The sequence below is a fragment of the Zerene cesonia genome, unplaced genomic scaffold (genome assembly GCF_012273895.1).
Source record: "Zerene cesonia ecotype Mississippi unplaced genomic scaffold, Zerene_cesonia_1.1 Zces_u008, whole genome shotgun sequence".
NCBI classification, from domain to species: Eukaryota; Metazoa; Arthropoda; class Insecta; order Lepidoptera; family Pieridae; genus Zerene; species Zerene cesonia.
The window spans coordinates 979,066-1,002,921 of NW_024045138.1; the positions used below are offsets into that span (position 1 = coordinate 979,066).

At 34.9% G+C, this 23,856-nt stretch overlaps 1 protein-coding gene across 1 annotated transcript in view; it reads right to left on the minus strand.

Annotated features, from left to right (window-relative positions):
• LOC119839089 (dystrophin-like) overlaps positions 1-23,856 on the minus strand; it is a 275,524-nt gene that overhangs the window by 2,920 nt on the left and 248,748 nt on the right. Inside the window, exons 9-23 of the mRNA XM_038365281.1 lie at positions 7,631-7,890; positions 7,049-7,207; positions 6,252-6,388; positions 5,833-5,951; positions 5,258-5,427; positions 5,031-5,112; positions 4,606-4,738; positions 4,173-4,404; positions 3,579-3,690; positions 3,358-3,478; positions 2,803-2,956; positions 2,274-2,414; positions 1,847-1,973; positions 1,551-1,679; positions 1,124-1,247 (exon numbers count right to left, since the gene is read on the minus strand). Coding sequence (XP_038221209.1) covers positions 1,124-1,247; positions 1,551-1,679; positions 1,847-1,973; positions 2,274-2,414; positions 2,803-2,956; positions 3,358-3,478; positions 3,579-3,690; positions 4,173-4,404; positions 4,606-4,738; positions 5,031-5,112; positions 5,258-5,427; positions 5,833-5,951; positions 6,252-6,388; positions 7,049-7,207; positions 7,631-7,890 — 2,200 coding nt within the window. The remainder of the gene's footprint in view (positions 1-1,123; positions 1,248-1,550; positions 1,680-1,846; positions 1,974-2,273; positions 2,415-2,802; positions 2,957-3,357; positions 3,479-3,578; positions 3,691-4,172; positions 4,405-4,605; positions 4,739-5,030; positions 5,113-5,257; positions 5,428-5,832; positions 5,952-6,251; positions 6,389-7,048; positions 7,208-7,630; positions 7,891-23,856) is intronic.

Genomic DNA, 23,856 nt, shown 5'->3' on the forward strand with positions numbered 1-23,856 from the left:
TAAGACGGATAACTTTCAATATAGAGGATAGGGTCTTCTTCTTCTTCTCTTTGTTAATGGCTTGAGGGATAGGGTCTTAATGTAGATGCGTTTTTCATTAGACTTAAAGTTTTGACATTGAATTGAAGGGCATTTATGCGGACATAAATTTTTCTTTCAAATTGTAAATGAAAAGCTTATGGAAACACTATTAAATGAAGTTTAGTGTTAATTGTATAAAGGGGAAACGATATTAGTTAAGGAAACTCATTTTTTTATCAATACACATTAAAAAAAAATTAAGGAAGGATACTATGTATGGTAGTGAATTGTAAATATGCTTTAATTATTAATTAAATATAAGTAAAGATTTGTGTAGTTTTTTGTTTAATAAGATCAAGGATTAAAGAACATTCGAGCAGCGTCTTAGCGTGTCACACCTGCGCAGTGCATGAGCGAGTGCAGCGCGTGCGGCGGCGGCGGCGGCCGCTCCAGCGCGTCCCGCTCGCGCGCCCCGCGCGACCCGTCTGCCGCGACCACAAGGGAGTTAGTTTTTTTTCCTCGTTTCATTTATGCCAGTATCGTTGATAATTTTAGTGACGGATATTGTTTTTTTTGTGGCTAGCTTTAATAATCATTTTACTGACTTGATTTTTTTGTTTGTTGTCGCAAGTTTGAATAAGAATCATACGTGCAGGTGATAATTTTTTGTGGTCAGTATGAGCAAGATTTTATATAGGTACTCATAATTACATGAAACATCTTTTTTCTTTATGCCAATGTGAACAAGAATTATACTGAAAGTTATAACTTTTTCCATTTATTGCTATAAACTTTTTGTTCCAGTAACATGGAAGACATTATGTACTTACTAAAATGATAGATAAATTGTCAGTTAAATTGCTATTGACTAAAAAAATATGGAATAACGATCCATTGCTATTATTTTGCGCATGACACCGACGACCCTAACAATTCCACACAGTGTGTGGGTTCGATTCTTCATTTACGATCTAAAGAAATATTCAGAAGTTTAAGAATTTTTAATGTAACATGACATTAATGAGTAAATAATTAAAATAATATCCAATGTAGGTACTTTCAATACGATAAAAAATAAATTTACTCAAAATTGAATACATACTAGTATGTCCATCATGGTAAAGGCCATTGTGCATTTTGGCGGGAGAATCCGTAGCCAGTTGAGACGCAGTCACGGAACGGGTCTGAAGCGTGCCCGTGCGCCCGGCCGGAGAGCCTTGTGTTGGCTGAAATTGATAATGTATAGTGCGTTAAACCATTTTGAACGTTTTATTATAAATTGTATTCAATTGTTTAGATTTATGTGTCTGATTGTAAATATGGTATATAAATCTGTGAATCGAGAAAGTCAATAGAACATTTTTTTCATATATAATGTTAACGATAGTTCTACGATACGATTATGGTTTTTCGCTTGATTTAAAAATATTCAACAATAATTGTAACAAAATGGCAGAACAATATTTATAATTAAATATTAATTGTAGATAATTCTACAGCAGATTTTCAACCAGCGTTCTATATCGTACCTCGTCTAGCAAACGTCTAAGTCTTTGCAGCTGCGCTTCGAGTTGCCTATTGTGTTCCTCAAGGATCTGCATGCGGGCCTCCAGTCGTCCTTTGTGTTGACGGAGCAGGCGAGCTTCGGCCATCATGTCCTGAGATAGGGTGCAGGTTCGATAAAAACACAATTTATAAAAGGGGTTTAAAATTACATTTATTCTTTTGACAGGGTTTAAATGCTCCAACTCACACATATAATTAGAAAAAGTTAATTTTTTGATTTTTTTTTTACTACAAAAAACGTATTTTAACTTTTTATTACCTGATCAACAGGTGCATTTCTGTTCTCGTTGACAGCTAACTGCTCCTCCGGAGTGGACCCCGGGGTTTGCTTGGCCTTCAAGCGCTCATACTCGGCTTGCAGACTTGCGTTTTCTTCTTCCAGTTCCCTAGAAATATGATTATGAATTAGAATTAACTGCTTTTAATTGTACATTTAATAATTTTTTAATAAACAAAAACAGTCGAAACCAAGTTAAAATGTTGTATTTCTTTGGTTTCTATATAAAATATGTAAGTATCGAATAGCCATTTGAAAACGGCTGAACGGATTTTAATGATCTTTGGTTTGTTCAATTTATCTCACTTGTATCAAGATGATGACTGAAAACTTAAAACCTTACAAGACATATACCGAGACGGATCCAGGGCGATAAACTAGCTATGAATAATTAAATAGTTGTATATACCTGATCATAGCTTCAAGCTCGTGTCGCTGCTCGCGGTGTATGATGGAGACGACCTGTACGGGCGAGCGCGGCGCGTCCTCCCCGTCGGCGCCACCGTTCAGCGACGCGCAGTACTGCGCGATCAGCTGGTGCTCCTCGTCGCTGGAATGGGTTGGAGGCGGTGAGACGGTACGACTGGTATGGGTTAGATACAGTTCGAAGGACCAAGTCAAGATCTAGCTCGAAGGGTCATGTGATATGACCAAGCAAGACACATACGAAGGATCAAATATATATCAAAAAAGTGTTTGCAAGCATATAATAAATACAAAAATAATACTGCTATACTTATGTATAGCATATGTTGTTATTAATATTTTGACTTGTATGCCGCTGTATCGATGGTTGTTAAAATTAGTTATTTCAATTACTGAACAGAGGGCAAGAAAAAAGGCACTCTTTGTAGATGGCTATACACCATTTCCATACTTGTTAAATCGATAATTCTCTCAGTATTCGAGCCAAAATGATTTGTATTCGATTCGCTCACCTATCAGGCGTGTCGGCGGGCCGCGCGCCGAGCTCGACCTGCGCGAGGCGCGTGGCGTACAGCTCGAGGCGCGAGTGCATGTCGTCCGCGCCGCCCGCGCCGCCCGCGCCCGCGCCGTGCTGCGGGGACGGGGCGGGGGACTCCAGCGCGTCACCTGAAAATTAAATAGGTAGTTATAATAAAATGGGTCATGGCGATGGTGATAAAAGTAGTAGAAATAATGGTTGTGATAAAGATAGTGGTAGTAATGATAACAATGAAATATTATAGTCTATTTATAGAGTGATAATGGGATAGAGTTAATGATAATAATGAATAATAAATGATATGATGGTGGTGATAATATTTATAGCGTTGGTGATGATGACGGCTTCAATGGTGGTGACGTAGGTGGTAGACACAGATGAGAAAATATAAATGGTGATTTTTGCGATGGATTGTTGAAATCGCTTTCATATATATTAAGATAGATTTAGATAACAAAGAGCATATTTATTTAAAAATTTATTCCTGCACTTTAACAAAAATTAATTTTTGTTATCTTTTCAAACTCACCTTCCAGCACAGTTTGAACAGGGAGGTATCCAACTCTGGGATGTTTCTTGAAATATCTTGCAGACTTAAATTTATTGCGCAGAGCTCGGGTGAAGTCACGTACGTCCTCTCCTGAGGTGGTCTAGATAAGAGAAACATTATATTGAATAAAATAGTTTTATTACTAAAGGTATTGTAAAAACCTATATTTCAACTAGTATTATATGATAATAATTTCTCACCGCAGTACAGTATTCTTGCATGGGATGGGTGAGCTTATGGTTCTTGGCCTTCCTGCCGCTAAAGAAGCACTTCTGGCACATATCGAAGTTGAAACATTTGAGACATCGGTATCTGAAATAAATAACATAAAACACTTATATTACAAAGACGCAATATTTCATTGTTTACAAGTTTTACTAAATTAATGCCTGAAATTATTTGGTAACGTATTTAGAACAGACTTTCATGATCAGAATTATAATTTGCTGTATATTTTTTGTACTACTAACACACTACAACACTACTACACTGTATAAGTCTGGGTGAAGAGAGGAGCGCGTTTCCTTCTCCTCACCCTTCCCAGTCAATTTCTTCATTCCAATCGTCAATCCTTTCTCCTTAAGAGCGAGTATTGGCAGAGGCGCTACTTCTTCCAATATCATGATTATTGCTGCGGACGGTAGTGATCGCTTACCATGAGGAAAACTACCAGTTCAGTTACTCGCTTATGATATTAAAAGAGGGGATATTGATTTATCGATGTACAGAAGAATTTTAGGAGATTTCCTGCCCTCTCCCCTCCCTGCCTGCCCTCTCCCCCCACTCATGCTCACCTGAAGCCCACAATCGGGTACTCCTTGCAAATATTGCACTTGGCCTGGTGTTTCGCCGTCTCTGCAGCAGCGAGGCGATGCAGTACTGGCAGCCACACCATGGACTGCGGTTCCTTCTGCAGCCACTGCAGGAAGTGGAACGCTTCGATGTGCTGCACCTGGCCGTCCGCGTCACGCTCTAACGTCCTCTCCTTCTCTTGACTCTCTTTCTCCTTCTCCTTGTCTTTGTCCACTGCAAAGGAAAAATGGAATGATATTACGTTAAAATATAACAAACAAAAAAATAATTGAAGACAAATAATTTGGAAAAAACGGAATTCCGGAAAAACGCTCAGTCAAGTTGATTAGCTCCGTGACATTGAAATCTAACTTCAACAATACATTCCGATTTTCCTTCAATTTTCCTTCAATACCCATATTAAAAAAAACTCACCAGTCTTCCTATCAAGGGTGCTGCCCTTATTGCCCTCCTTGGCTGCAACAGAGGCTTGCTCGAAGCAGCTCCTCACAGAGGGCTCGATATTCGACCCTCCGAAAGCTGCCACTTCTCCTAGTTGTCGTGGTACCTACAAATGAAAATAAATTTTATATGAATAAATGACATAGGGAGTTTGTTTTTATCATTTCTAAATTGAGTTCCATAAGAACAGACATTGTTGAGACCCCTGACTTAAATCAAAAAGTTATATGAACATGATCCACATTGTCGCTACTCACACCACTTGAGAAAACCAGCATGTGCTAGAACCAGAAAAATTGTTGACATGTGACTTTAGCTGGGGGTTGATTATGGCCCAAATGGTGATAATGAACCAATTATGGACTTTTATAATTCCTTAATTGTCGGATAATAATTACCTGTATGCAGTCATGTAACAAGAGTCCTAATTTCCTTTGATCGGCACGACACGATGGGTCTGCTATTAAACGGAATAAATACCTGGAATATAAGATGTTTTAATCAATCACAATTGGTTGTTCATATTTTAATAACAATAACTTTATTTGTTTATAAGCATAAACATTTTGATAGCTGTAAAATGCTTATAAGCTATAAAGCTGAAAATGAAGATATCTTAACTCACCGATACTTCTCCTCCAGGTGTCCCTTGGCGAGCAGCACGAGGCCGACCTTGAAGCTGAGCACGCGAATCTGTCCGGTGCGCTGGCTGTCGTACACGTTCAACAACCAGTTGATGGACAGATCCAGGCATAGAGGCACGTTCACCAGACTCGGGTTCTCTGCTGCTATCACCTGGAGAATTAGGAAAAATTTTGTTAAATGTAGGACTCTTTATTAATGATGTTGTATAATGCTGGAAATATATAATTAGATGTATCCTAAAGTCAGAGACGTAATCCTTGGACTGCTTTGATAAGCTAGGCGATTTGTATTTTTATTAGAATTGGATAATTAAACTAAAATTTCTTGTTCCGTACATAGAGATTAGACTTGGTGTGATCACCATCATATTCTAGAAAGTACGTGAAAAAAAATCAGATTTCTAAAAATCTACCTGGTAAAGACATTTGCATTTAAACCATTAAAGATAACATTTCTATAGCTACATCCACATCATATCATCATCACCTGAAACCTTGCAAATTACTATAGTCTTACAGACTCGAGTAAAGACCGGCACACCACAAGACCACATACCTCATACAAGGAAGTGAGCACGGTGATCATATCAGGGATGTCGATGAGGCGGTCGTTCTGCGCGCGCAGCCCGTGCGAGTCGAACGCTTCCAGCGCCGCGGGCAGTTGCAGCATATGCACTGGGAAAGGAAAATTGGTAAATACTTGGATCATTTAAGACATGACAAAATCGTAGCGGTGAAGGAGACTCGTTGGAATCACACAACATGAATAATTATATTATTCTTTTATATTAATCGTATTATCGAATTGCTCTAAATCTTTTTATACAATATGAAACATTTAATAAAAAAAATCCTAGTTAAGATTAGGTACTCTTAAATAGAAAAAAAAACATTTTAACTAAAATAGAATTTCTACAATGGTTTGTAAATTGTGCCTTGTCTAATTTATAATTACAAACTCATCACTATACTTACTGCACAAAGCTTTCTGCACAGTTCTTAATTTAAGTGCTGTCCTGTACGCCGAGAATCGGACCTCGTTGAGATCCGCAAGCGAGTTCATTAGTTCTATCATTTTGGGATGATCCCAATGAGTCGTTTCTAGTTCATGGCTGTGAAGTTAAACATACATAACAATTAGTAGATAATGAGCAGTGGAGAGTCTACGTCGATTGATAAAATCAATGATGATGGTGAAAAGAACAGTGAAGACGATCTGTTCACATGATTATGACCAATTTATGAATGATAAAAGTATCTCTAAGGGTATGGCGATACTGATAAAAACGATATTAAAAATGTTAAGGTTTCTTTTAAACATGAGATTATAATAAACTAGCTGCGCCCCTCGGGTTCACCCGCGTAAGTCTGTATCCCGTAGGAATATCGGAATAAAAAGCTGCCTTTATGTTATTCCAGTTGTCCAGCTATCTACGTACCAAATTTTAATGCAATCGGTTCAGTAGTTTTTGCGTGAAAGAGCAACAAACGCACACACATCCTTACAAACTTTCGCATTTATAATATTAGTTGGATAGTAGGATAGGAGGTAGGGAAGTAGGATAGGATTTTTAAATGTTATAGATATCCATAATGAAAACCACAGCGACTATTCCGTTAATAGTCACAAAAATAAAATAACTACTGTCCATAACAAAAATTCTAGCATAAAACATAGGATACATGATGATGCTATTGACTATAATATCGATAAACGATAGTCACTTAAATAGGCGACTTAAGCTTAAACGACATAAAAGTAAAATCCTCACTTAATATAATAAGGTACGTTGGCCGGGGTGACCGCTCGCTCCCAGGGCGGTCGCACGGAGCCGGCAAGGAAGCCCTGCGCTGCGCCCGCGCCACCGTCCCGGGCGACCCCGGCTAGCTGCCGTGCACGTTCCTCCCCCCCGGAGGTTAAGGCTGATACCCTGGGAAAGAAATACTTTTTTGTGAACAGACAAGTACAATTAATACTGTAAGACGCATCTTTGTTGGTAATCTGAAAATAGTGATGCGTTCAAAAAGCGGTGTAAACAGTATCGTTTCTGTTTAAAGGAACGAGGTTAGAAATAGATGTTAATTCAAAAACTGAATGTCGATAAGAATGCAATTAAATTTCAATAAGATCGTTAATAGAATTGCATTGTTACAATAATTACTAAATCAATATTCTATCATATATTTACACGTCGAAATATAAAACTACCCAGTAAGTTTAAGTTTAAATTATTGCCGTTCAAATTGAAAACACTAAACATCTATCTACGAATTGCTTTATACTGATATATATATTGTGAAGATTTCCCACCAATAACTAATACTAAGAATAAACAACTAAATAGTAAACAAACCTCGTGTTCAAATCGTCCAATCTGCCAACAAGCTGTTCAGGCAGTTGCACGTTATCCCTCGCAAGCGCCTGCGCCTGCGCCCTCAGCTCGTCCACCTGTCGCCTGAGCGGCGGTATCTGCGCCCGCGCCCGCGACACGGCGTCCAGCTGCGCCCTCGCGTCCCGTGCGTCGCCCGGCGCCCTCCATGTCGCCCTAGCCGCCTCAGCGGCTTGGACGCGGGACGCTAGCTCATCGAGCGATGTCGTGAATTGGCGGACGCGCTGTAAAGATAGATAAAACGTTGTTAAAAGTGTTTGATAGGTAGAAAGTTCGTAGGTAAGTAATTATTAGGGACGAATGCCAACCCGTGGCCACTTCACCAATGCGGCTGGACGGAACACAGAGAGGTTTTAGTCAGTAGGAATCCGATATAACCCACGGCCTAATCACTGTGGATATGTATACAAGATTTTCCCACTATAAAAAGGTAGGTAGGTACATAATTATTTCATGTAAGAGGGTAATTTATCACTTGAAATTACTTAAAATAGAATAAGATATTTGAAATAAGTTTCATTTGAATCTTTTAATTTAAGTAGTTTTTAGTATTGTCTAAGTAATAACACAGAGATAAATACAATTATTCAATTAATGCACAAGTATAATTTGTCTATGCTTATTATGCATATAAAATATACAGCTGTAGAGTTTGTTTGTTTGAACGCGCTGGGGAACTGATGGACCGATTTCAAAAACTCCTTCACCGTACGTGATCCTGGAGAACTATATAATTTAATCAGCTTATAATAAAATATTATACCAAATTTATTCATCATCATCATAAATTAATTTGGACTTTTAATAGATTAATAACATCTAAGACATTTTCAGACGACATTCATTATGATTTATGGATTCATTAAAAGTTAATATGAAAATAATTAACAAGATTTTAATTTTTGATAGATATATATGGAAATAAAAGGTTTTGTCTGGAACAGATTGTGACCGAACATCAAGTTATTATGTAAAATGATCCAGTATATTTATTTATTAACAGAAGGTTTTAAGACAGTCTCACAGCATAACCTTGCAAGTTGTACGTAAAGCCTTGGGTGACATCTTGAGTTACCTAGGTCGTCTAGATATAACTGGCATGACCAGTACTTTCAGGTTCACAGAGGATATTAAATACATGTAAGTATCGCTGTATGTATGTTTAAAGCAGGTTAAATGTAATAATTATGAAAATTTATTTTATTATGGGACTGAACTGACTACACGCGGACGCTCACACATATTATAACCGGCGACTTCGCTCGTGTGGTAAAAGAATTTTAATAATTGTCATACATGTCCATTTTTTAATATAGCGCCATCTACCTGAATTTATAAATTTCGCAGTGATTTAAATGCGCATCATACCAAATCTTCATATGGAAATGAAATGTTTCCCCGCGATAAAAACTAGCCCATGTGTTTAGCCTGCTAACTATCTCCACGCACAAAAATCTCCGTTGTGACGTGAAACAAGGACAAACAAACAAATCACTTTCGTAATGATAACAATAGTTATCAACAAGCTTTACGCCCGTGATTACGCATCAAGAGAAAACAGACGGTCCCGGAAAAAATCATTTAGATATCAAATATTACGTTGAGAAAGTCGACAGAAAAAGAAACTTTCTTAGCATATATATAAACAACCCTTAATGAAACGATATTATTTCCAAAACTTTATTACCTGTAGGCAGTAAAACAAATACAATATCACAGATAATACAATAGTTGCTATACAAGTAACAGTGTTTCGTAAATTACAAGAATTAGCAATTACCAAACGCATATTATAACAGAACGTGACTTTTTATGAAAACCCAAACGCTGTTCAGAGAATCATTTCGCAATGCATATCACGCGCCTATTAAAGCGTCAATCGACATAGTATGTCATGCTTAGCATATGTTAAAATGCTTGTTATTCAGGTAGCATGCGCATGCATGGGCGCCACACATGTGGATGTTGGACGGTATTTATGCTTGGGACAGTCATGCCATTTTATTAATAGGACATGGATTAGACAAAGATTTTTCTTTATTTTCCATGAAATGTTGTCGCTTAAGAACCACAAGACAGTTCTTTGGCATTGATATGTATATATTATATATTATGTAGGATTAAAATGTAATATTGATACTATTTTAAAAGAGCAACTACAGAGTTTCTTGCCGGCTCTTCTCTGTAAAAACTGCTTTCCGTACCGGTGTTAAAACTATGTTATAACGATACAAAAGCGCTTCTATAAGATATTTTATTGAATAAATAAGTTGTATAATTATAGTATTTGAGTTAGAATTTAAAAATAACGCTGCCCCTTGTATATAAAGACTTATGTATTGACTGTGTAATTTTAATATAATTAAAAGGAGATCGTCATAATGTTATAAAAACTATCACCTGTTTTCTTGAAGGAGAAAAAATAAATGTAGCGTCAAAATAAGATCTAACGTACGAGAGCTAATGCACTTTTAGCAAAGTATATGTAAGTAAGTAAATAAACTTATATATACAATAAGAATTCTGGAAACTCAAAGCAGACCCCAGTAAACAAACTTTCACTGTGCGATTAAATGCCAACAACATCTGTGAAAGTAAAACCTTTAGTGTTTATATATTAACATTACCTGCCTAGAGAAAAATCTAGCCACGTGGAACATTGTAACAAATAACGCTATTTAAGTAAATTTTAAGTTCGACAAATAATATTCTTCAGATTCATTTTATTTGTGTATTATTTTGTAGGTTTGTTTGTTCGGTACGCGACAATTACATTTTTATTTCCAACTAGCTGCACCCCGCGGTTTCGCCCAATCCCAAGGAATATATATGCATACGAGGAATATGTATGTTATTCCAGTTGTTCAGCTGTCTACGTACCAAATTTCATTGCAATCCGTTCAGTCGTTTTTGCGTGAAAGAGTAACAAACACACACACATGCTTACAACCTTTCGCATTTATAATATTCTAATATCTACTAAATCCTACTAATATAGGGTAATACATCATAACATTTGATCATTTAAAATAAGTTTATTAATATTTTGAATAATTTCAAAACGATATAGTGACAACCCTATAGTCAAGGATTGAAACCTTGCAATATTCCAAAACAGACGATATTCTTACTCGAGCTTTACACAATTATAAAGCAAATATATTAGAGCTCTTCTATATTCATCTTGTTCTACAGTACGTGACGAATTAATACCCGAAAAAAAAAAATCCTTATCGAGATGAAAACTGTATACGCGCGTTTTTAGACTAGTAAACTATAATTTACTTGGGCAAACAAAATCTCGTAAGGTCAAAACCACTAAAACCGATACAGTGACAGCCCTACATCCAGGGCTAGGAACTCGGAAATGATCCACGATTCTGATACCCAGACCACACGGTACCAGTCACGATGCGTACCTTTTATTGCTGAAAGGCCCTTAACAATAACAAGTTTATTAAAATGCATTGAATGGACTGCAATATTATGCGTGTTATAACCGAATATTCTTTCATTGTTTAATTTTTGAGAAATTTTTTGTGGCTCATAAAAATATAATATATATAATAAATATAAATACACTTGGACAAGTGCGAGTCTGTGTCGCGACTCGAAGGGTTCCGTACAAATATGCCAAGGAGGAACTGAAAAAAAAAAATTGTCACTCATCTAATTTACGACCGTGCCAAACGTTGCTTAACCTAGATCTATTTCTTATTATTGCGGACGGTTACTGCAGATTAGACAGTCTCTGAAAATTTCATTTGTCTAACTAATCATGATTCATGAGACAGCCTGGTGACAGATGTTAGGAGAGACGGACAGGCAAACGGACGGAAAAGTCTAAATAGTTTTAGCGCTTCGGTGGGGAACCTTGAAAAGAACACTAATCTGTGCTTGACCTCAAAATTAAAAAGCATGCATGTTTTAATTATTGCTATGGTACCTCACTTTAAATTTAATAATTAGTCAACCATTTACGTATGCGATTTTCTTCCTTCTCATGCCTAAGTCACTTTATATATCAACGAGATTTGCGTGTGCTTGATTTAGTAATAAACGTTTACTTTACTTTATTACTTTACTTTTTACATTTATATTATTAAAAAAACTATATCGAAAGCTCTGGAAGGGATTAACGTTAATTTGTGAATAAAGACATCTATTGTACGACTTACGCTTGTTGCGTAACCCTCAATAGTTTTCAATTTGATTGAAGCATCACTTTAGACAACTCTTTGATCTTTTATTCCAATAATAAAGGTTCAAACAGAGCTATTAATAAACCTTAGACCTTATCGCTACCTTTTCTGGACGAATTATCAATTTAATAATGTCACATCAAATAAATTTTCCCTTTAACAGAAAATTTGATTTTACATTGATCTAGGCGAATTTTCCTGTCGTTTTGAGCAATGGTACGTTTATTTCATTGGGCGCCTTCTAGGCGCAGTTGTTAACGCGTGAGCGTTGAACCGAAGGTTCTGCATTCGATTCCTGTTAGGATGCACAAAAGAAAATGTCTCGGTTTGGCAGGACACAAAAGGCTGATCACCTACTTGTATATAAAGAAACAGATGTATATCATCTGCCCCATACCCCACACGGGATACGGGATTAAAAAAAAAGCGAGATGAAAAGATTTTGGGCGTAGTTAAATTATTTTTGTAATTGGATTTATGATAGTACAGGATCCCTGCTACTTTTCATCATTTATTACTAACAAGTTGATTTATGATTGTTATACCCACGTTAGGTTTTCTGGTCATTAATTTGAAGCTAATTTATATTTTTACGTATGTAATTTATTTTATTTGACGTACCTAAACAAAATTTATCATAACACTAGCGATCGGCCGCTGCTTCGTTTATGTTACATATTATATATCCTCAGGGATTACGCACACACTACCTATCCTACGGTGAAATCAATTTTTAAATATTTTCAGTGGTTCCGGAGATAAGTGCGTTCAAACAAACTCTACAGTTCTATATATACATTAGACTATGTAGCTATATATCTTAATCTAACACAAAACAAAATAAAATAGGCCGATCGTAAAAATAATTTTCCGCCTCGCGTATTAGGGATTATCAGCCCTTGTCTATTGGGCAAAGATATTTTGTTCCCTCTTCTGGGACGTATGATATTACATTACGGCCCATTTTATCTTAATATTTCTTTTTCCCTGGGGCAGTATTCTTATATATTGTTATATATTTGTGGGCTAGGTTAGCATGGATTAAATCCTGGTAGAAACGTACTGTGATTCTTTCGAGATAAAAACAAAGTCGATTTCGAATTGTGTGACTGTTTTTACCGTTAAAATTACGTAACTGAATTTGATGTGGTTTTTCTTAGGAGATAGAGTGATTCAGGAAGGTTTATATGTATATATCAAATATTTTTTTTGTTTCGTGTAGTGAGGATATGGATCATGTGCATTCCAATTGAAAAATCTAAATTTAATAAAATGTGATATATTTAATTTTAAGCAGTGCTGGCTCAGTGGTGAGAACCTCGGACTTCAAATCGATAAGTCGGGGTTCGAGGCTGGACGAGCGTGCAGGGAATAAATATATCATCGTAAAGTCAAAACCTATATAACATCACCACTGCTTAAAACGGTGAAGGAAAACATCGTGAGGAAACCGGCATGTCCAATAATCAAAAGTTCGACGACATGTGACATCTGCCAACCCGCACTTGGCCAGCGTGGTGGATTATGGCCTGAACCCTCATAGGCCTGTGTCCCAGCAGTGGGAACATATATGGACTGATGATGATGATGATGATATATTTTATTAGCCTGAAAATAACAGCCACTTGGGTAGCCCAGTTCTTTTGATAAGCTTTCTATAATTTAACAACATCGGTAAAACTTTTACAAATAAATGAAACTGCATTCTCCGTGGCTTATTTATGAATGTTTATAATAATATAAATCCATAACACCCAGCATGATTTGGAAATTAATCAGCGCGTGATTAAATAGTTTTATAGGTATCGCATAATGTAATAACATTCAGAATTCAGGGTTGTCACAAGTTAAATCTTATTATATATAAATTACGTGTCACGTTGTTTGTCCGCGATGAACTCTTAAACTACTTAACCGATTTAACATCGACCTTTCGACACGTTGTGTTTGTGATACATGTGTATTATTTTGCTTATCAAATCTAGTGTCCATAGTAAAAACTTAAGACTCGATAGCCTAGAATTGTTATCTGTATATTTTGTTATATTATATGAAAGACTAGAAGTGGCCATAATCTATCCTTGTACGAAATTTCATGTATATACGATAAGTATGGTATTGAGATATTGTAATCTTTAGAGAAATAAATGTATTTAACCGTAAGTAGATTTGGCGCGAAAAAGCAACAAACACCTCATAAATTTTCACGTTATAATTTCGAGACCGTGTGGAGCGGCTAGTTCGTACAAGCTTGAAGGTCTCACCTTCGATAACAGCAGTTTTTTTTAACTTCTATAGGTTGATACTAATCCTATCCTTTTAAAAATAAAAAAAAACTTTTTAACGGATTTTAAACGCTATTCATTCATTACATTATTAACACGACGTTTCGAACACTTTACAGCGAGCGTGGTCACGGGGAGACTGATCCTATCCTACTAATATTATAAATGCGAAAGTTTGTAAGGATGTCTGTGTGTGTTGCTCTTTCACGCAAAAACTACTGAACCGATTGCAATGAAATTGATACGTAGATAGATGAACAACTGGAATAACATATAGGCAACTTTTTATCCCGATATTTCTACGGGATACGACTTACGCGGGTGAAACCGCGGGGCGCAGCTGGTAATTTCATATTTTTATTTGTGCGTCAGGACCTACAACAGTAAATATTATGTTTCATACATCTAACTAATATTATAAAGAGGTAAAGTTTGTAAATTTGTGAGTTGTGACGTTATAATCTCTGGAACATATAAACTACTCAAAAACTCTTTTATTATAGAAAGTCACGTTATCTGCGAGTGTTGGCTATATCTTATTTTGTTTTTATCGCGGGTCAGTCCGAGCATAACCGGGCCGAGCGGCTAGTATATAATATAGCGATATTATTGTTGAAACACGTGTCGATAGCTGAATTTGCGTAACATTGAGTCATCTGGATTGATTCTAGGCACGACCTAGCTAGAACTATTGAACATTTCATTTAGCTACTATTTCTGGAAACATTAAGTAGGTTCTAATATAAACATAGACAAATAATCCTATCCTACTAATATTATAAATGCGAAAATTTGTAAGAATGTGTGTGTGTGTTTGTTGCTCTTTCACGCAAAAATTTCTGAACCAATTGCGATGAAATTTGGTACATAGACAGCTGGACAACTGGAATAACATATAGGCAACTTATTATCCCGATATTCCTACGGAATATGGACTTACGCGGGTGAAACCGCGGGGCGCAGCTAGTTTAAGATCAATGACTAACCCTTTAAAAGGAAAGACACAATTATAATTACATAAAAAAGATAAACAATCATTATTAATGAAAGTATACAAGAAAATGTGTTTTCGGAGTTTTTACCGATCAACCACAGTTACTTTATACTAGCTTTTTGCCGCGGCTTCGCACGCGCTAAATTTGGGGTAGTTAATACTTGTTATTATACATTTAGTAGTATTAGCGAGCGGTATCGTTTGAGAGAAGAAATGTTATTTTTTTAACACTGTTCAAAATCAGTTCACATTGCATTTATTGTGAGTCTGTATTTCACCATACATTATATTAAGTTTTAATCAATCTTTATTAAATCGGAACAATAATTATGTTTTATTTCATCCGTGGTGAATGGTTAAGTATTATTAAAGGGCTCTCAGAGATTGTGGCTAAAGCTGTATTCTTCGAAAGAAAATTTTTAAAACGAAATTATAGATTTTGTTTATTTGTAACTGTTTGTTAAACATTTCTCCATTGCTTGTAAGAAAAACGGCACAAAAAACAGTTGCTTCATATGTATTTACCATCTCTCAATTTCAGACTAATGCTCTGTGGGTGTTTGTTTACAATATTTTTTATTCGAAATGTACTCTTTCATTATTTAATATCATTTGTGTTGGTTAAAATGTTGCTATCTTATATTTCAATAAGAAAAAAAAAATCTATATTCAAATTTTCAAAATACGAACATTGAGAACGAACCGTGTAATAATATTTTTGAAATTGGAACTTCAGAACGGAACGCATCACTAACAATTCTTCATTTGAACTTCGCCATAGAAATCTAATTAAAACAGCTATAATTTACGTATCAAGGCGTCGTGTGAGTCATTAGGGGTCACTGGCCTGTTAAGGTGTACACACACGATAGACGGGTGTTTGAAGCGCCCTAATTTAATGGTTATGTTATATGTTATTGCGACACGGACATTATTGCTTATGTGATGTTTATTTACGATGTCCATTATTGACTTGCAATGTATTGGACGATTGATTTTGAACTTAACAGTCTGTCTTTATTATATATTTTAACTAGCGGCCAGCCGCGGCTTTGCCCGTGGTACTTAGACATAAACACTCAGGAACCGCGTAACGTAACGTAACGTAACGTAGTTACGAAACGGGTAGACATTTTAAAAGCTTTTGCTACTATCATACTACTTCTGCGTGTTGATTTCAATTACTAGGTCATATTATCATCACACTAAAAAGTTCTAAAATGTTTTATGAGTCGCAATGGTATCTAGACACTAGCCTGCCCAGCGACGAACGCAATCAATATATCAAAGGCAAGTGACCACAAAGCGATCGCCACTGATAAGATATCAGAAACTAATTACTACCGATCACCAACTGTTATACTAAATACGTTACTGTATCAGTATTTGTATGTATAATTTTTATATGTAAATAAAACGCTTGAACTGTAAAAATAATAAAATAGTCGTTCATGATAGCTACTCTCATAGACACCAGTGTTATTTTGCATGGATTTATTTAGTGTATTCTCTTTGAAATATTACATTTTTGACATTCTTTGCTAAGTTTGTGCATCTGGGGTTTTGCGCGCTATGACACGTGCAGGTTTACATAATGGCGTCCCAAAGTGAGGGTATATTTAAATATTGCATTCACAATCGCAAGTCAAAAGTCGCAAACAAAGTTTTCCAACTGTATTCAGGCATAACAATACATATAAACAAGCCAGTCATCAGCTATTCCTGCAGATTATCTGTTATGTTCCCTCGCAATAAAAAACGAAGAAAAAACAGATATACTGCTATAATTCTGAAGACGAGTTAACATCTCCATATACGTTGTGTACCTAGAAAGGCGATAGCGAGAAATAGCCTTCTTGTATTTACTACCTTGTTACGATATACATAATGATTTCTGTTCTTTGTATAAGGTGTCGTTTTAATCCTAAGGAATTATATTAGTAAAAATATTTAAACATAATTATCATGTTATATTAAATATCTATTGCTTTAAACAATGAAACTATAGCTTAATAAAAAATGAACACTTACGCAGCAAAAATTTTTCTTTATGTAACATATATTTCTTAGCTGATGAGATGAAATCGTTTCCATTATGATCATTAATAAGAATACAGAAGCTGTTGCAAAATTTAAATGCTATTGATCAAACGAACATTCCGATTTTCGATAGCAACTTAAATAACTATTTTTTATCCTCTGTTTATCTGTATATTTAAGTCTTTGTAATCTACGAATGTTGTGTGGACTGAAAAAAGATTATTCTATTAAAATAATATAACAAACACAAAACCGCCTTAAAATTGTTAGAACTAGATCAAATATAATTTGTCACAAACACGATGTCACAGCGTTCAAATAAAAAGGAATCACAAAAATCAGTTCACCTAGAAGTTATGGGCAAAGCCAAAAGAAAAAAAAAGAAAATACATCGATTTGATAATCCCCTCCTTTTTACCATATTCATAAATATGAAACTGTTTTCAACCGACTTTAAAAAGAATAATCCGCTCCATGCTAGCTCCGCTATAAGATGACAGGGAGACTAAAAATCTGCTAGGTAAAACAACCAAACAAACGTAGGAAGGTGATTCGTATTCAAAAACCGGGAAACGAACTCCGTGATTCACCATCGGAATGCAGGTGGGCGGTCCAGATGACTAGACTAGCTCAGCGACATGTAACCTAACTGCAGAATACTCAACGACCCACCTAATACTACATATAGTTTTGGAGAGGGATTACATAGGGCTTCAATTTTAGGCTAATTGTCAGTGGGCGGTTTATTATTGTTCATACTAAATTATTTCATTTTTTGACACGCTTTTGTATAGATACAGATCCTAATTAATCAGACAAAAAACATTACGGTTAAACTTCTGTTGGAAACTGAATAGTTAAGTCCTTAGGCTAATTAAGTCACGAATAAATAATCCCAAAAGGAATTTTGCGGTTGACAAATAATATAATATACGAGACCACTTTCACGCGAGAAGCCGCGGGCGGGAAGCTAGTATAGTTTACAAATGCTATTAAAGCAATAGGGCGCTGTCCAACAATAACAAATATTAATATATTCTTTCATTAGTCCTCTTTTAAATAGAAAAGTTGTAGAAATAACAAACGCAATTTATGAAATACTTCCAGACGTTTCCCTTTAAGTGGCGTTAAATGAAAACAAATAAAAATCGCTTCACCCAACAACACAAGCAGTGAATTAATTAAGTGCAGTTTCTTTTATTGTTTGTTTCGAGCTCAGAACAGCTTGATTGCGAGCTAACTGCAAGGAATCTCTTTGAAGCCGAGACCCGGTTGAGAATTCTTTCGCGTATCTAAACTTTAAAATATCGAGTGGTTTAGTTTTTCTATTAAAATAATTATATTTAACACACAAAAAATCGTCTTCGATTTGTCAGTACTAGAGCAAATATTTACATAATTGTTTATATAAGCATAATAAATGTAATGATTTAAATCATAATATAAATTTACATTGTACGTTTTTTGAAGTGAAACTTCTTTAGAATCGTTGTGATTTCAAACCTGATGCAACGGAAAAACGACAGGTAAGAGACAGAAATACAAAAATGTGTAGAATGAAGCCGGCAAAGAATGAGACAGAAATATACATACTATTTTATTCATTCGTTTGACGATTTATTGAAGTTTCACTTCTATCATGTGTGATATCTTTTTTAATAACATACATAGCAATATTTTATATGCTAGATTATAAGGCGGGCTTTGACACACTAATTTGATTTATTCAGTTTTTTTCTAGATAAACAGCATATGCAGTATTCCTAAAATGCGAATATTCATACTTTGAGATATTCTGTGCAAACTTCTTAACTATTTTCATAAGAAAATCCGGTGGTGATGTTTGAAAGGATAAACTTTTTAACCTTATTCCTGTTAACAAATCTGTGTAGACAATTTGAAACTTTAACATGAAATCTTTGGATCATATTAATATAAGTAAATAATTAAGTAATTTGAATGAAATTAGACCGTGATTTTATTAGTTTACGATACAAGTGGACTATCCAACGAATAGATAGTATGTGTTATGGTACCTATAATATTAGTAAACGAATGCTACCGTAAGCTCTCGGTCTATAGCAGTATAGGGGTATAATTACTCAATTGCTTTCGTTAAACAAACGTTCAAAAATAACATTCTATATTGCAGTTTAGTTTTCTAACTAGCTTGTTGTTTTAATTTTTATTTGTTTCGTGTTTTATTGAAAACCAGATATTGATTTAATTAAAAAATAAATATCAGGTCAATAAATATTATGAGAAAAGTCAAAATTTTATTAATTTCGCAAAGGTAGATTTTGTTTGTAAGGTAAAACCGTTAACACGATTCTAATGAAATTTTGCTATTATGATAGTTAAAGTTTCGACTTTTTCAAACCCATTCTCTACATTAAAATAGAGATCAAAACGCGCTTTAATCTCAGGAACTACTGGCCCGAATCGAATTGTTTTTTGTGTTGTATAGTCTATTCACCAAGAAAGGCAAAACGACTACGACTATAATTATAGAGTAGCAAGAAAATGTGCATAAATATTTCTTTTTAACCGACGTTTCAAAAAGCGACCAACTTTTATCTAGTGCTTCCATTGTGTGAGCTGCGTAAACGGTTTTAAGCTAACATTTTTTATCCTCAAATAATGCGGGCGAAACCGGTCGCACAGCTAGTCTACAAACACAATTGTATTCTACACTAGCCGTTCGGCCCAGCTTCGCTCGTGGTACATACCTATATTATAGTTTATGTCACTCAGTGAAGATTTTTTGAATGGGTCCAGTGGTTTTTGCGTAAAAACGTTACAAACATACAAAAGTTTCCTCTACATAATATTAGTGTGGATATTATTGTCATTCACATCATTTCATAAAGATCGACACATCACTGCTTCGAAAACGGATTCATCACAAGTTTAATTTAAACTTTATGGCCCTGTGATAGAGCATGTTATTGTCTTACCTCCAAGGATGACTCAATCTCTTTGTCTTCATATCGGATGATGGCGGATTTTTTTCGCAAATACTTTTAATCTGGTGACTAAGGTGCGGATGTCACACACGCGATGTTTAAGTCTTTTTCATAAACAAAAGTAGACGAAGTTAAATCGATTTGTCTATTTGAACCTTACCCTATTTCTTTTGATTGTATTTGATTGTATTGTTTAAATATGGAATAAATAAATCATTTCATCATTTCATCATCAACCAGTTATTCTTGAGTTTAGCTCATTATCACATTATATTTAGACTAGTTGTCCGCCATGGCTTCGCCCATTATAAATAGTACCTGGATGACCGAGCTTTGCTCGGTTTAACTTCGTGAAGTTCGATTGTTTATAAGCGTCTTTTCCAAGATCGTTTAGGCATGTAGTGAACACGTGCATTAAGAAGACACAAAACAATATAAACAATTAGTCTAACCTCAAAGCAAACACTCATAGACTTCGTTACTTAACTACGTCATCTGCTGGAACTTTAATTATTCGCCAAAAATAGTATTAGTATTATTATTCGCCAATAGATGTCAGGAAGAAAAAATAGTATTAGTATTATTATTCGCCAATAGATGTCAGGAAGAGTCGCTAAGTTTAAGTCGATAAAACACGAATATGACATTTTCTAAAAAAGATTCCTAGCTAGATCGATTTAACGCCCCCGAAACCCCCCATATACTAAATTTCATGAAAATCGTTGGAGCCGATTCCGAGATTCCAATTATATATATATATATATATATATATATACAAGAATTGCTCGTTTAAAGATATAAGATATAACTTCTCCAACAGTAAGAATTATAATAAACGGTCTATTACTTACTGAGATTAGCGCATCCAATACATAAGCAAACAAACTCTTCAGCTTTATATTATTAGCATAGATTATTTAATTTGGTTTTTAATTTAAAATACTATTACTGGATAATAAAGACTAAAGAAATAGATCTTTTGTAAAATCTATATAATCGTCCCAAATGATACATGTTCAGATGTGTACGTATCGCGAACTCTTGCGCAAGGCATGCAGGTACATGTCTAATTTGACATTTTTGTAATGTCAAAACATAAAGGTTAGCTGTTTCTATTTACATTGTTTGACATGAATAGGTTCTAGAGCATGGTATGGCATGAAATTCTTTTAAATAGAAGAAATATAACTCTTTTTGCTTTTTCTTCCTAATTTTGACTCTCATAATAACTGATATAAAGTTCTCAAAAGTCCATTTGATTTAAAAAATGTTTACATATATGTGATACTATCTGAGCCCCGGTTTCACCCGCATAAGTCTGTATCCCATAGGAATATCGTGATAAAAAGTTACCTATGTGTTATTCCAGTTGTCCAGCTGTCTACGTACTAAATTTATTTGCAATTGGTTAAGTAGTTTTTGCGTGAAAGAGTCACAAACATACACATACACATACATCCAACCTCACAAACTGTCGCATTTATAATATTAGTAGGATGGGATTTGACAGAAATGTAAAGTTTCAAATTAACTATACAGTTACAGTTTAACATATATCAAAATAAAATTGAGGTTTTCGCCCTTATCTACTTGCATGTATGGTCGTCAATACATCGAAACGTGCAGTCGTTCAGTAGCAAGAATGGAACATACATACATAAAGTATCGTAAGAAACAAATTCAATAACATTATGAAAGCCTATGGCCGGTTATCAGGTGACGCATACCCAATTGCCTAGGTGTACCGACTTCAGTAAAACCTAGATAGACTTATTTAGCCCGCTAAATAATCTAACTGTACAACGCCTTATCACCATAACACGACAGCTTAGCGATTGGCGCGCGGTCCTGGTGATAAGCGAGAGCGATTCGTGAAATCTTTTGCCTTTTATGTTTAGTCACCATAAATCCTACCAATATTATAAATGCGGAAGTTTGTAAGGATGTGTGTGTGTTTGTTACTCTATCACGTAAAAACTACTGAAACGATTGCAATGAAATTTGATACGTAGACAGATGGGCAGGTGGAATAACATGTAGGCAACTTTTTATCCCAATATTTCTACGGGATACGGACTTACGCGGGTGAAACCGCGGGGCGCAGCTATAGCGCAGCGCAGATATATGATACAGTTTATGGAATTTTTGGCCTGGATTGAAAAAATACTTGCGCGAAACCGCGCTTACGCGGTGAAAATTTTGTGAATTAAAAATTAATTACGAAAAAAACGAAGTATGTAAATAAGAATGAGAAGATGAAAAAGCAGTCTTTTTTTTTTTAAATTCTCTATATTTTTTTGATTAAAACCTCTACTTATATCTTAATTTATTAATAAATCAAAGAAGAAAGTATTTCTAAGCACCGTCAAAAAAATCCAATGTACTTATTTTCAAATCATCGACTTAAACGATTATACAAAAAAAAAAATATAAAATAGTTACTATTAAGTTTCTAGCCGATTCTTAGTACGCCGTTTTAAAAAATTGACTTTCCATAAACATTTTTATAAATTTAAATGAACAAAAAATTGTTGAGTTTGAGTTAGACGCTATTTCTTTAAAACTTCCACCCCGTAAAATCGATGTAAATGTAATTTACAGATAAACTAATGTACATTGCGCGCCGTTATCGAAGATTGAAACCGAGTTATATTACATGCTATTATTATAATGCAATGTATTATGCACTTAGCGTATCGGCCGTTTTATCGGCAGGCTTCGAGATATCTATGAACAATATAATTTATTGGCTGTCACTGTGACATACGTCAAGCATTCAATACTGGTATTATGGGATGCGAGATGAAATCTTGGGATTTTTATGGCTACTTCATCAAAGGCTTTAGTAATATCTATTTAACATGAAGCTATGATGGCTTTTGAGATGATAAATTTTCCGCATTTTACTTGGAAATTACTATAAAAACACATCCTTTCCTTCCTACTGATATTATAAATACGAAAGTTTGTAAGGATGTGTATGTGTTTGTTGCTCTTTCACGCAAAAACTAATGAACCGATTGCAATGAAATTTGGTACGCAGACAGCTGGACAACTAGAAAATGAATAAAGGCAACTTTTTATACCAATATTCCTAAGGGTACGGACTTACGCGGGCGAAACCGAGAGGCGCAGTTAGTTTTGCTATAAAGTAATGAAAAGCATGCCATGCGTTAAGAGGTTCTCGTTAACATTTTTGTAAAAAATCTTTAATTCTTATAATCATTACTATAGCCATGTAGGAGACGATATCACTATCGTATCGGATGTCTGTTCCCTTTTTTTCATATCGCTTCAAGTTTGTCCCTTGAAAATGTGATATGATTATTAAAGTATCATATAAACATCACATTCACATGACATTATAACACTTCGAGTAAAAAAGTATATATATATATATATATATATATATATATATATATATATATAAGAAAGATTCCCAGAAAGCTCATACGGAAGTATTAAATTTCCAAATGTTTGAATGATAATTTCATGAAAACATCTATATAACAAGTTTATTAACATTTTATCGTTTACATCTTGTATAACTATAATCTTAGATTAATCTTACCGCTGCGTTTACATACGAAGGTATAGTACCAATTTTGTATTGAAACTTTCAGATAATTACCTGAAACAAATTAAAAATATATATAAGTACAATGCCTTATTGAATGCACTTACAATATCTAATATAGAGGTA